Source organism: Vipera ursinii (assembly GCF_947247035.1).
Source record: "Vipera ursinii genome assembly, chromosome: 1".
NCBI classification, from domain to species: Eukaryota; Metazoa; Chordata; class Lepidosauria; order Squamata; family Viperidae; genus Vipera; species Vipera ursinii.
In genome coordinates, this window is record NC_139512.1 from 129,942,304 (window position 1) to 129,957,630 (window position 15,327).

The 15,327-nt window shown below is 37.4% G+C and overlaps 1 protein-coding gene across 1 annotated transcript; it reads right to left on the reverse strand.

Annotated features, from left to right (window-relative positions):
* Window positions 1-5,456: 5,456 nt before the first annotated feature.
* Window positions 5,457-13,403, reverse strand: ROPN1 (rhophilin associated tail protein 1; the record flags this gene model as incomplete). Its single annotated transcript, XM_083349267.1, has 5 exons — window positions 5,457-5,523; window positions 8,187-8,362; window positions 9,649-9,810; window positions 11,198-11,315; window positions 13,288-13,403. The coding sequence occupies 5 exons, from the start codon at window positions 13,401-13,403 to the stop codon at window positions 5,457-5,459; spliced, it is 639 nt and encodes a 212-aa protein (XP_083205393.1).
* Between the last annotated feature and the right edge of the window lie 1,924 nt (window positions 13,404-15,327).

The window sequence follows — 15,327 nt, forward strand, 5'->3', positions numbered from 1 at the left end:
TTCAAAAGTTAAAGAGCCTTGGTGGAGCAGTGGGCTAATGCCTCCTTAAGTAACACCAGCTGCCTGCAATTAGTGCAGGTTCGCATCCCACCAGGCTCAAGGTTGACTCAGCCTTCCATCCTTCCGAGGTAGGTAAAATGAGGACCCAGATTGTTGGGGGCAATAAGCTGACTTTGTAATAATGCCGCTTGGGGTGTGTGTGAAAGCCCTAATAAGCAGGCATATACATAGAATGAAGGCTACTGCTAAGCTTGTAAGCCGCCCTGAGTCTTCGGAGAAGGGCGGGATATAAATGGAATTAAAATAAATAAAAATAAAATAAATAAATGTGCCCTCATATCAAGCTTGATGCTTAGTGACCATATCCAGGGCTTTTTTTGTCATAGAACACTCAGAACGGAGGTCCAGAACCTTTTTTGGATGGAACCTTGTAGGGTAGGCAAGGCGGGTTGTATGACGTATGAGTTCCGACACCTTTTTCTTTTACAAAAAAAGCACTGACCATATCCATGTGGATTCCTTGACAGTATTAGGAAATTAGTTTGCCACTGCCATTTTGGGGAATATTTTTTCAAATTCCCAACAACACTGGAATTCCCCATCTAAATACAACCAATTTTTACTAATGTTTTAACTTCTGAGATAAACAACAGGCAGAGTGTTAACATAAATGGTCTGTAGGTAGATGGGAGCAGCAGCAGTTCTTGAAAGATTACGCAGGTTAGTTCTGGTTAGCCTCTGGATGGGCAAATACCTGGCAATGGAGCTGTAACAGGCTGGAAAGTTGAAGAAACATTCTGGAACAATGTGATAAAGCACGTCTGAACTGCGGGGATGTGTCCATGTGGTCACTAGGAATTAAGTTTGACTTAAGCAATTTTGATTTTTTGCAAACAGATGAATCTTTCATTACTGACTGCCCCTGTTACTAGCAGACCATGGAATCTGATCAGGTATAGGCAGGAGCACAAATGTGTGTGATTTAGCAACTCAGACTCACCATTTAGGGAGGACCTAATGTGAATGAAATATCCCAAGGAAAGGAATGAAGTATCAGTAGGGGTGACATTTCAACACAAAAAACTTAAAACAGTACCAGTAGATATTTGCTGACACTGTTCCCTTTCTTCAGCAATTGACTTTGAAGAGAAGCAAATGCAGGCTGGTGCCATAAGTAGAAATAATGGGGGGGGGCAGCAGACACCCATCAGGTTGTATCTGGCCAAGATCCACTCCCCCCAAACAAGAAGATTGTGTATAGTGCCATTAAGCTCTTTATTAATTAGTCCTTCACTGCATATTACAGCATTATCCAGTAATTGTTGTCCAAAATAGCATGAAGGACAGGCTTTATATCCTCTCAATGGTTGGTGAATAGTGAAAGATGTTAGCATTAGTGTGAGCATTAGTTTTGAAAGAACATCCCTGCATCAGTGGCGTAGCATGGGGGGTGCAGGGGGGGCCGGCCGCACCGGGCGCAACATCTGGGGGGGCGCATTAGATGCATTCTACTTTAATTACATCAGTATTTTCATAACAAACAATACATGTGCTTAGGGGGTAAGGGTTTCTTTAACTAATCTAGTGGAAGAGACTCAAGTGCTAAAATCCACGAGTTAGGGGGCGCAAATTACTTGCCTTGCCCCGGGTGCTGACAACCCACGCTACGCCACTGCCCTGCATACAGCATCATTGCCCTCCAAGATTTTGTGCTCAATGGAACAGAGGCAGCTTTCTGGGAGTAAAGATAGGAATATAAGTCCCTGAGTATAGTCTGAAATACTGAGACCAAAAGGTGAAAGAACAGTTGGAGATTATTACAATAGATACCTATTGTCCACTATTTCCAGTTTAAGATCTAAGGTGGCACCATTCTCAGCTGTAGAAACATTACCATTGTTATTGTCACTTTATAATGAAGCAAAACACTTGTTTAAAATAGCATGAAAGTGACACACCAAATGATATACCTAATATGGCCAGATATTATTAGGCTACATCAAATTTCAGTGCCATTTTTATAAGCATGTCTCAGGTACCAGTCTTCATAGGGTAAGGTCTAAAATTCATGTGTTCACCATAAAGGTGGAATATCTTATACAGGTGAAACTTGAAAACTCGTGCAAAAGTTCATTTATTTCAGTAATGGAACTTAAAAGGAAAACTAATATATGAGATAGACTCATTACATGCAAAGCAAGATAGTTCAAGCCGTGATTTGTCATAATTGTGATGATTATGGCTTACAGCTCATGAAAACCCCAAATCCACAATCTCAGAAAATTAGAATATTGTGAAAAGGTGCAATATTCTAGGCTCAAAGTGTCCCACTCTAATCAGCTAATTAAGCCATAGCACCTGCAAAGGGTTCCTGAGCCTTTAAATGATCTCTCAGTCTGGTTCAGTAGGAATCACAATCATCGGGAAGACTGCTGACCTGACAGTTGTGCAGAAAACCATCACTGACACCCTCCATTAGGAGGGAAAGCCTCAAAAGGTAATTGCAAAAGAAGTTGGATGTTGTATCAAAGCACATTAATAGAAAGTTATGTGGAAGGGAAAAGTGTGGAAGAAAAAGGTGCACAAGCAGCAGGGATGACCGCAGCCTGGAGAGGATTGTCAGGAAAAGGCCATTCAAAAGTGTTGGGGACTTTCACAAGGAGTGGACTGAGGCTGGAGTCAGTGCATCAAGAGCTGCATCAAGAGCCACCACACACAGACGGATCCTGGACATGGGCTTTAAATGTCGTATTCCTCTTATCAAGCCACTCCTGAACAACAAACAACGTCAGAAGCGTCTTACCTGGGCTAAAGAAAAACAGACCTTGTCTGTTGCTCAGTGATCCAAAGTCCTCTTTTCTGATGAGAGCAACTTTTGCATCTCATTTGGAAACCAAGGACCCAGAGTCTGGAGGAAGAATGGAGAGGCACACACTGCAAGATGCTTGAAGTCCAGTGTGAAGTTTCCGCAGTCTGTGTTGATTTGGGGAGCCATGTCATCTGCTGGTGTTGGTCCACTGTGCTTCATTAAGTCCAGGGTCAACGCTGTCATCTACCAGGAGATTTTGGAGCACTTCATGCTTCCTTCCACAGATGAGCTTTATGGGGATGCTGACTTCATTTTCCAGCAGGACTTGGCACCTGCCCACACTGCCAAAAGTACCAAAACCTGGTTCAATGACCGTGGGATTACTGTGCTTGATTGGCCAGCAAACTCGCCTGACCTGAACCCCATAGAGAATCTATGGGGCATTGCCAAGAGAAGATGAGAGACATGAGACCAAACAATGCAGAAGAGCTGAAGGCCGCTATTGAAGCATCCTGGTCTTCCATAACACCTCAGCAGTGCCACAGACTGATAGCTTCCATGCCACACCACATTGAGGCAGTAATTGCTGCAAAAGGGGCCCAAACCAAGTACTGAGTACATATGCATGCTTATACTTTTCAGAGGTCCGATATTGTTCTATGTACACTCCTTGTTTTATTGATTGCATGTAATATTCTAATTTTCTGAGATTGTGGATTTGGGGTTTTCATGAGCTGTACGCCATAATCATCACAATTATGACAAATCACGGCTTGAACTATCTTGCTTTGCATGTAATGAGTCTATCTCATATATTAGTTTCCCCTTTTAAGGTGCATTACTGAAATAAATGAACTTTTGCACGATATTCTAATTTTTCGAGTTTCACCTGCCATATTCCGTGGAAACATAGTCCCTGTCAGTAAAGCAGGAGATACATCTTTCTGTACCAAATCCAAAAGATTTTGATTTCTAGAAAAAAAAAACTTTGCTGATCCCCAAGATTGCATAAAAAGATTAATTTATGCATAAAGCACAATTACTATAGCTGTTTTAACATCACATCTCTTATTGAAGATAAAAGGCAAAAACCCAACAGACCTATAATTCTGGTTTCCTAAAATCTAGGGGAAAACTGTTCAATCTTTTCATTTTCAGCTGATTGCAGGTAGTCCTCAACTTACAATATTTATTTATTTATTTATTTATTTATTTATTTATTTATTTATTTATTTTTATTACATTTATATCCCGCCCTTCTCCAAAGACTCAGGGCGGCTTACAAGCTTACAATGGCACTGATTTATGACTGTTTTTCATACTTATGACTGTTGCATCAGCCCCATGGTCACATGATAAAATGCTTGGCAACTGACTCATGTTTATGATGGTTGCAGTGCCCCAGGGTCATGTGATCCCCTTTTGCGAACTTCTGTCAAGCAAAGCCAATGGGGAAGCCAATTCACCTAACAACTGCAGTGATTCACTTAACAACTATGGTAAGAAAGGTCATGAAATGGGACAAAACTCATTTAACAAATGTCTCACTTAAATTTTGGGTGCAATTGTGATCATAGCTCAAGGACCACCTGTATTCATAGCCCCTTATATCGCCAATTTGTAAAAGATATACTGTAGGGAAAAAAAGCTGTGAGAATGGAATATTCAACCTATTTTTTGTTTGCTTAAACCATAATTCAGCTGTGACTTAACTTAAGAAATATTGTTTGTTAAGCCAAAAATTACTGGATTCATATGATATATTAATCTATAGATATGGTTACAAACTCAGTAGGTGGATGAACACAATACAGTATCTCAAATCCATTCCAATGTTGTGAATTTGTGAATCAAGCCAGAGCATTTAGAAGGTTTTTTTTCCTTCTCTAGTTTGTTTTGGCATGAAATCATCAGAAGTTGTTTTACCTGTTAAAAGGATTTACTGTGGAAAACAACTATAGCACTATTTAATGCTATTGTTTCACAGTACATAAAAATACTTGGGGAAAACCAATACAATTGTTGCTATAAAACTCTGCCCAGAGTTGACTATAAGAGGGGCAGCCATATAAATGTTTTAAATAAAATAATATCCTCTCAAAATGCTGATATATGGAGAGAACCCATAAAAGAGGTTTTAGATATGAGGAACTTTTAAACCACTATACTTGGATAAATGTTACTAGTCACTTAGAAGTATTAGAAAAGCAAGCTTACAGCCCGATCCCAACTTTACTCTTTTCTTTCTGTAACTGTAGATACCGTGGGAAAAATCCTAATATTCTTCTGTAGATAAAACTTCTGAAATTCACAACATCTTTGCCAGATAATTTGAAATGCAAAAAAAGGGGAGAAGGATGGACCTCAAATATATTCAATAGGTTTGTATTCTTTGGTAGTCTGTGATATTTATTTGGGTGGACGTGTGTATATCAAAACACTATAAAATTAACAATAGACTGTACTGTACTTTACGGGCACCTTCTCAATCTATGTTTTCATCTTTCTTAGTGGTTGCTTTACCAAACTGTTTATTAACAGACACAAAGGGAAAAAGTGACTGAGAGGTTGGCCTATTTGTTTTAAGTCATTCTATTCTCTGTTTCTTCTTCCATCTAACACTGACAGTGTATGATGTACTGAGAATCTATTCCAGCCTGACTCGAGGATTCTGGGTAAAATCAGTCACCTTGATCAAGCCGTCTGGCCCGATGCTGTATGGAAAACATGGGAAAAAATGACTTTAGTAGTTCTCTTGCTTGTGAAACACATAGTCTAAATATTTCTGACATAAAGTTATAGCAACATTCTTGTTCTTTCTGTACTGTTTTGATTCCAGTTTTTCCCCCCAAAAATCAGGAACTATAGTCAAGGCAAGTTTTCCCCTAATCAATATTTGGCATCCTCTAAGTCTTCTCTTCTGCTATTTATCTTTAAATTATAATGATATAAACTTCAGGATATCAGCATGGAAACCATCTCCTCTCTATTCCTCTCTCTTAGTTTCTGATTATGAGATCTTAAATACCCATAAATTTTGTAAATTACCCTAGGAACTAGCAAAATAATTTACAGGGAGTGCAGAATTATTAGGCAAATGAGTATTTTGACCACATCATCCTCTTTATGCATGTTGTCTTACTCCAAGTTGTATAGGCTCGAAAGCCTACTACCAATTAAGCATATTAGGTGATGTGCATCTCTGTAATGAGAAGGGGTGTGGTCTAATGACATCAACACCCTGTATCAGGTGTGCATAATTATTAGGCAACTTCCTTTCCTTTGGCAAAATGGGTCAAAAGAAGGACTTGACAGGCTCAGAAAAGTCAAAAATAGTGAGATATCTTGCAGAGGGATGCAGCACTCTTAAAATTGCAAAGCTTCTGAAGCGTGATCATCGAACAATCAAGCGTTTCATTCAAAATAGTCAACAGGGTCGCAAGAAGCGTGTGGAGAAACCAAGGCGCAAAATAACTGCCCATGAACTGAGAAAAGTCAAGCGTGCAGCTGCCAAGATGCCACTTGCCACCAGTTTGGCCATATTTCAGAGCTGCAACATCACTGGAGTGCCCAAAAGCACAAGGTGTGCAATACTCAGAGACATGGCCAAGGTAAGAAAGGCTGAAAGACGACCACCACTGAACAAGACACACAAGCTGAAACGTCAAGACTGGGCCAAGAAATATCTCAAGACTGATTTTTCTAAGGTTTTATGGACTGATGAAATGAGAGTGAGTCTTGATGGGCCAGATGGATGGGCCCGTGGCTGGATTGGTAAAGGGCAGAGAGCTCCAGTCCGACTCAGACGCCAGCAAGGTGGAGGTGGAGTACTGGTTTGGGCTGGTATCATCAAAGATGAGCTTGTGGGGCCTTTTCGGGTTGAGGATGGAGTCAAGCTCAACTCCCAGTCCTACTGCCAGTTTCTGGAAGACACCTTCTTCAAGCAGTGGTACAGGAAGAAGTCTGCATCCTTCAAGAAAAACATGATTTTCATGCAGGACAATGCTCCATCACACGCGTCCAAGTACTCCACAGCGTGGCTAGCAAGAAAGGGTATAAAAGAAGGAAATCTAATGACATGGCCTCCTTGTTCACCTGATCTGAACCCCATTGAGAACCTGTGGTCCATCATCAAATGTGAGATTTACAAGGAGGGAAAACAGTACACCTCTCTGAACAGTGTCTGGGAGGCTGTGGTTGCTGCTGCACGCAATGTTCATGGTGAACAGATCAAAACACTGACAGAATCCATGGATGGCAGGCTTTTGAGTGTCCTTGCAAAGAAAGGTGGCTATATTGGTCACTGATTTGTTTTTGTTATGTTTTTGAATGTCAGAAATGTATATTTGTGAATGTTGAGATGTTATATTGGTTTCACTGGTAAAAATAAATAATTGAAATGGGTATATATTTGTTTTTTGTTAAGTTGCCTAATAATTATGCACAGTAATAGTCACCTGCACACACAGATATCCCCCTAAAATAGCTATAACTAAAAACAAACTAAAAACTACTTCCACAAATATTCAGCTTTGATATTAATGAGTTTTTTGGGTTCATTGAGAACATGGTTGTTGTTCAATAATAAAATTAATCCTCAAAAATACAACTTGCCTAATAATTCTGCACTCCCTGTAGTGTCAAGGACACTGATTTTGCAACTACATTAAGCATAGACCATATAAGAATATTTGACTCTTTAGCTGTAGGTAAGCAGTGGCGAATTCTGTATCTATCATCTCCTAAACTGAGACATGTCTACATAACATCATTGTTTTGTATCAAGCCAGATTAAAAAAGTTACAATTCAAAAATAGTTTTGGAAAGTGTAATGATAGAATTCTTGTTTGCATAGCAGATGGCTATTCTGACTCTTGCTTGCAAAATATGGGCTCTCTTTCCTGGATCCTTTATTTCCTCTCTCCTTCCATGCCCTCCTCTTATTTTGGGGAAGTCCTCCAAACCTCTGGAGGAAATTTGAAAGTTAATTGCATTGGCCCTAGGTGACAAACATAGCTGAAAACAACCACTGAGTACTAATGCATTAAATGTGGGTTAAGAGATTAGCTCAGAGTTCCCAAGTTATTGAGTAGCATTCAAAAACGGATCTGCACGTCAGTCAGAAGAAGCAGTCTATACAGTTATTTCCTATTTAAATAAATGGAATAGGATTTCAGGAAGAATTTGTGAGCCTACTTAATATTAGTCAAATTGATATGTGAAGTTTCTATGTACAATCCTGTAAGTGAATTTGTCGTATAACTTAGCTATATGCATTCCCCTGAAACCGTCTACTGCACACTTACGTTGGTTGGCTGCTATTGCTAATATAAGCTACATCTCTTTGACATTTACCTTATATATTAGTTTTACTTACATCTCTTGTTCAATATAATTCAACATTCGACTGACATGAGATGCGGAGATTTCTCCATCCACTTCTGCAATGTAGGTATAGAGAAACTGGAAAGTACTGAAAGGGATACGAGCTGGACCACTTTCATTCTCGTTAGATAAAACTTCACATATTATCTTCAGAGTTTTTGCAATTGTCTGTTTTCAGAAAGGGAAAGGATATGACATTTATTAGAATTAGTAACTGAGCAAGTAGTTGTCATATGTGTAACTCAGCTATCCTTTAAAAGTAAACCTGGGAATTCAAAATGCTGTGATGGGTTAGGCAGGGCTAGAATGGAGTTTAATTATGAAGGCCTTTGGCATTAGATATTTCCTTGGTGCTTTTCATTTGTTTGTTTTCTGGTTAGCTACATCCACCATAGTGAAATGGCAAGTACTTCCCCCTGCCTGCCCATCTCCCCCAATACCTCCAAGGGAATCCAGCAGCAGCATGATCCAAACATGCTAGTGAAACAAGTTAGGGATTCTGTAGTGGTCATCTGGTACACAGCATTATTGTGAAAATAAAGGACGGTGTTGTGTAAACAAGATACAGGTACAAAAAAGATTGGGAGAAACTAATAGATACCACGATAGAAACTTAGGGATGCAATTTAATTTTAAATACCTTTATATTAATGCGCACAACCCCCCCCCCACAATTCTCATTTTACAACCACAATTCACTATAAATGAGGTTTGGAAATTCATATACTGTAGTTTCCAGGATTTTGTATATTTACAACAGACAAGCATCTTCAGTATAACCCATTGAAGACCAAATTCCCTGTTAAAACTGATGTTCTTGATAGAAGCAGCTCTGGGCAACCTAACTAACCACCAAGTGAGGCCTGATTTCTGATCAGGAGGAGTCTTGAAGCATCTTTTCAGATTAACAAATGTCATTAAAAAGCATAACCTTTCTTGACTAAAGTTTACTTCATTAGATTCATGGAATGACAAAAAGTAGAATTTAAATCAGGATGAAGTGGTGGTGGGGAGATATTTGCAAACTGTCTCACTTGTCACATACATCTGCATAAACAGCCTGTCTTCCACGCCCTCCCCTCATCTTAATTTAAATCGTACATCTGTTTAGCCATTCCATACATTTGATGCAGTGAGCTGTAGTAAATGTTGGTTAAATGCTGCAGTAAATGTTGGTTAATAAGATGTGCTAATCAGAAAAGGTGCTACCTGGTTCATTCTGATTTTTGGTTTCTACAGATTAGCATGGCTCTCCTCCTAGAGTGTCTTGAATGTTGAGTAAAACTAAAATGCTAACAAATATTGGACAAGCAGTGTCAAGGGTGTTTAAAAGTCTTTATGATGTACAATTCATTACATTATAAAAAACAGAGAAATCGCCTACAGAGAATTTAAATACTACAAACATGCTGTAAACCAAAAGAAAAGGAAACAACTAAAAAAAACAAGCTTACAACTCCAAGAGAGCTACAGGCCAAAGCTAAAAACTTGAGCCATTCAATTTCTTCAGTAAAACGTCCAACGTTCATGATACTTTCAAATAAATCTGTAGGGAGATTCAGCACCTTCCACATCTGGGCTAGTTCATCAACATGGATAATTAGCCTCCCACCCACCTGAAAAGAAATAATAGCCATTTTAAGTGAAGAAATTAATATAGGTTTATAGTTGTAAGCATTTCTTAAGGTTTTAAAAATGGATTGTAAGGATAGCAGAACTGAGGTATTATTAAGGAACTAGGATGTATGTGTAACTGTTGATCACTTTTGCAATTATGTTACTACTGTTTTGAAGCAAAGAATGGGACAAAAATACCATAATGAGCAAAATGAGAGTGGTCTCCACATAATGTACTAAGTCATAATGTATCTTATTTGTTTGTCTAGGCTTAGCATCATTGACACCCATGCCTGGAGGAGAGTCCATTCAGAATATGGCCCGGAGATGAAAATAGAGGGATCATCAGTACTTTCACCCAAGCAAATGAAACTAATCAATTCAGGTGTGATCTCAAAAATTATTTCAGCATTTGGGATTTCCCCTAGACCCTCTCTTTTGCTGGGGCATAGATTTCAATGTACCAAAAACAAGATGGGAAGAATGAAATATGGTGCTGAGAGAAGATCGATTGCAGATGTCCCTGTTCTGAATGGTGCCACCTTCTCTTCTAAGGAGTATGTATGCAGTATGGAAAGACTTTTGAATTTGCATATTGGTTTCTCACATACAGTAGAGACAACAGCCCAGAGATTTCTGATCAGCTGTGGTTGATATAACAACCACAAATTGGAATTGATACTACTATCAAGTTGAACTTTGGAAGAATACCAAGATGGCATTACATCAATGCTAAAAGTATTACAGCAGATTTTGTGGGAGGGGCAAAATATGTGCTGTTTATTATCTTTAAAGCTTATAAGTTTCGGACTTGGGAGAACATCTGTTTTTAGGAGGATCCTCCCTTATTCAAAGAAATCATCCTAGGGAGAATTTTCCTACAGTGGCTCTGAGTTCAGTTCATGACAACTTGGAAAATCCCAGTTCTTTCGGAGACACATTTTTTTTTAGTTTTAACAGGCTTTGAAATCTTGCTTTTTAAAACAGGCTTTTACTTTTTAATTATACGTGTACGAAGTTGTATATACTTTTGGTGAGTTGTCATATGTGTTTCCTTTTTCAAAATTGGAACTTGCAAAAAGAATTTCTTTACTGTACATTAAAAGCTACACAAGACGATATTAAACAAATGTTAATGAACTCTAGGAATCTTTTAAAGTAATATTTAAAATTTGAACTATTGTTTAATCCTTTAGCAGTGCTCTTAGAATTTCTTGTATATCATGTATACAGGAAAGGCAATGCACCTAAAATTAATTCTAAAGCAGGTGAATCAAATTTATTTAAAAAAAAACCCAAAGGACACAAAGTAATTGGACGCATGAACACACAAACACTCAAATCTCTTATGTTCTTGCCCCAAAATGGAAAGTAGATGTTTCTTACTCTCTGGTGTAAGACCTTCAAGAGCTCTGGAGTAAGCTCTGCATAATTTGATAAAGGCACTCTATCTGTTCGTTCTCTTACAGGAGGAGCCTCTCCACGGGCCATCGCATTAAAATAGCTGGACACAAAGACAAAATAGGTGTTTTCCCTTCATCAACAGATTTTAGCATAAATATATGTGAGACATTGGCTGATTAGTTGCTTAAACACTCAAAAGCTTCCACTTGTTGGTAATTAAGTTGACTTATTAAAATTATTGTTCTTATTTCAAATCTTTTGCATCAGGTTCAACACGCTAATATTTTTGTGTTTTTGTTTTGTTTTGAAGACTGTTTATTTTCAGACTTATAAGCAGCTAACTGAAGATCAGGATGAGCTATAATAAAAAAAAATCTCAGTGAAGTATGATTGGTGGCTTACAAATTGTGAATATAAATAGTATGTATTTTAACAAAAGAATATGGTCTGAAAGTATTGATGCTGCTATGGATCTAAATGTGTTAAAAAAATGAAGGAAACTTTGGACATTCTAAATGCACCCAATAATGTAGAAGAGATCAAATACTTCAAGAAAATTGAATTATACAAAGAAAACCCCCACACATTAGAATTACTGGAGATAAAACACTACAAAATAAAGGTCACTGAAAGTAGGGGACCCCACCCCCAAAATATGGTGTGTGCTGTAAAATTTCCTGGGCTTTTATTTTCTTCCAAAGTTACATCATGTAGAAATGTGAACAATTTGGATTGGAATTATGGCATTGGGAGACAGAAGCATGAATTCTGTCTTGTTTTATCTTTTCCAATCAAGATTGTCTCTTCAAAGATACTTTTTACATGATGCAGGAATCAAGGAGGGAAGTTAACAAATAGATCTGAAAATACGGAAAGGCACTTCTTCCAAAAATGCAAATGGAAATATTCGAAGCAGGGGGAGGAAAATATATTTTATCCAGTAGCAACCCCTTGTACCACATAGGTGCTTCTCTACCACAATCTTGTGAGGACCTTTTTGAAGAGACACTCAGGCTGCCCATGAGATTTTCAGCACAATGAAATAATTTTAAGAAGAAAAGTCTGGAATTTAAATGGCTTGTATCAGAATTTTTGTTGCCTTATAAAGCCCTAATCCCCAGCATTGTACTCTACTGAAATAAACTGACATGAATATAACTGATACTCAAATGAATGTATTCATAACTGATTTTTATAAGTTCCAAATAACATGTGCTATTTTTGTTTTTGCTTTTTGAGATAAGTAATACAACTCAGCTTCCTTTTAAATTCCATAGAGAAATTCAGCACACATTTTAAAATTTAACAATAAAAAAGGAATGAATAGGTTAATAGCCTTAATCATACTCATGCAACAGTCAGCATTCCCTGCTAATAGTATAAACAAAATATTGGTCTGTTTTGGCATATTTTGCCTAGTGTACTACAAGCACACCAAAGCCCAGTTTTATCATAAGCACATTCAAAGTACTATTCTGTTGCTGAATGAATTAAAAAGCAATGTAAAAGGAACTAAAGCATGTTTGAGAATAAATAGATGGATAGCAAATTAAAATAACTCTTTAGTTTGTTAACGAGTAAAAATGTAAAGGTTATCTGTGATGCTTTTATAGGTGTGCCCTTTGGGATGTGAATGTCTGAATTGTATATTTACAATTATGTTGTTGACTAAAAGACCTAATGATGCATAACAAATGTTAGACTGTATGATGCAGTAGGGAGTGTATATCTGAAAATTACAGTATAGTATATATTAAGTACATATCTAGAATCATACAATATGTGATAGTGTGTGTTTTGTGTGTGTAAAATTGTACAATATGTGATAGTGTGTGGTCTGTGTGTGTGTGTGTGTGTGTGTGTATGAGAGAGAGAGAGAGAGAGAGAGAGAGAGAGAGAGAGAGAGAGAGAGAGAGAGAGAGAGAGAGAGAATAATTTCTAATTTAAAATGCAGGACAAATAAGAATTGACATGTAAAATACTATAAATGATACAATTTAGGCTTGAGTAACTTTTAAATAAGCATGATACTGATGTTAAGCAAATATATTTGGCAAAAATATTCAACTTACTCAGAAGACCATTGAATCAAGTCTGGAGGCTGAGTTCGTATAGCAGCTTTTGTAAACTGCTTCAGCAAATCTGGAAGCTCTGGAGGAATACATACTTGTTTATCTGTCTGCGGCATAATTATTGTGCCTGTTAGGAAAAGCAGCAATTTTGAAAAGAATACTCAGCTATCAAGAATCCTGATTGTGAAAGACATTGCAGAGACCATATGTCTGATCTGCACAGGCCAAACTTATATCTTCAGTGTCCTTATGGAGATTTAGGTACAGCAGAGATCATTTCCATGTTTGGTATATACTTTCATGGAATATTGCTATAATGCAGAATTACTGAGGAACCCAAAATATGCTTTTAAGGGCCCCCTCGATTTTTGCTTTTAAAGCTATAGATTATATTTTACCAATCTTGATTTAATTCATCAGAATAAATTCTGGATCAAACTGCATATTACACCCAAACAGAACTATAACTGAAAAAGCCATGTTGGCAAAACATGTACTACTACAACTAGGTATAAAGGAGGATAGACCTCTTCTACCTTTTAAAGCTATTAATGGAACTCTATACTTGCTGAAGTTCCTTCTTGCAATAAATATTACAAGTGAAGGAACTCTATGTACGTCTATTGGGGAAGAAGCACTCTTAAACCCAAACTATTGCATCATCATGGTTTACCTAATTAAATTTTCTAGTTTTGCATGGGATACTAAACTGATCCCATAGTTTGGGTTTGACAACATGCTAAGTAAACTGCAGTTGACTAACCTGTAAGTTCAGTGTTATGATGAGAATCTAGCCAATCTGGCTTACTGAGGAATATGGCCACCATTACAATGTTTTTGTTTTCCATTTTATTAACTGATCACTAGAATAAAGTATGTCTAACAGAATGTTAGTAAACTTATAATGCAGAAAGTCTCGTTGTCTGTGTTCTCACAGCATACTGAGTCACAAACTAGTGAACCACATACATGTTACTGTAGGCAATTGTTCCCTTGAGGATTTGTTGAACAAGGAGCACAAGTTCACATATGTTAGACTTGTGAAGTAAGGAGGAGGAGTAGTTGGTAAACTTGGCAACATTATTAGAAGCAGAAAAGATGACTAAAGTGGACGGACAGGCTCAAAGAACTTACAGGGTTATCATTAGAAAAGCTACAATTTATTTATTAAAGGCAGGCTGAGATGGCAAGCATCTGTCCATATAATCACCAGAAGTTTCACTCAAGTTGCTGGCATCTAACTAATTACTGAAAATAAACCAAATCAATAAAAGAGAAATATTCACATAAAGTGATCTGATAATTCTTACTCATTTGTTTTCCTGCTTGGTTTTAATTTTAGGTTTGATTGTTTTCTGCTCTCGTAATCGTTCAGATTTGAAACTTTGCATAATCTTTCAAATGATCTGTTTCTGAAATATCTCCTTTTTGTCAAATCCCTCTCAAAATATATTAGATTAATCAGTATGTAAAGGGCTATTAAAATTCCTGCAGTTGTCAAAAAGAAATGTGGGGTTTTTCTTAAGCTATACAGGTGGAATTGCAACAAGATCTAGAATAAACAGGAGGAAATTTTTCTGAGATTTGCTGCAACTGCCTGGATAGAATAGCTTTATGGAAAGGAATGTAGATCATAAAGAGGTATACAGAAATGATTATATGAATATATGAGACAGTGCTTTCAGGTTTACTAAAAAGGAAAGGTATATAGTTATTTCCATGACTAGCTACTTTCCTGTTGAAGAAATATTCTTTCCTCAGACAAATGTTCCTCTAAACCAGAAGATGTAAAGCTTCTTGAATGACTCTTGTATTCTCCAGATGCTTAAATGTTGAGCATTAAATTATCCCAATACTTGCTACAAGGAAGGATACTAATAATTGGGTTTAAGCGGGGGGGGGAGAGAGAACATGTTCTGCTTTTATGCACAATGCAAAAGCCAGCTGCTACTTCCTTTCTATAGAAAATCTTGCTTACTTCCAGATACATGCTATGGTTTGGTTTATGATTGAGCAAATGGGAATCCACTAAATTTGAAT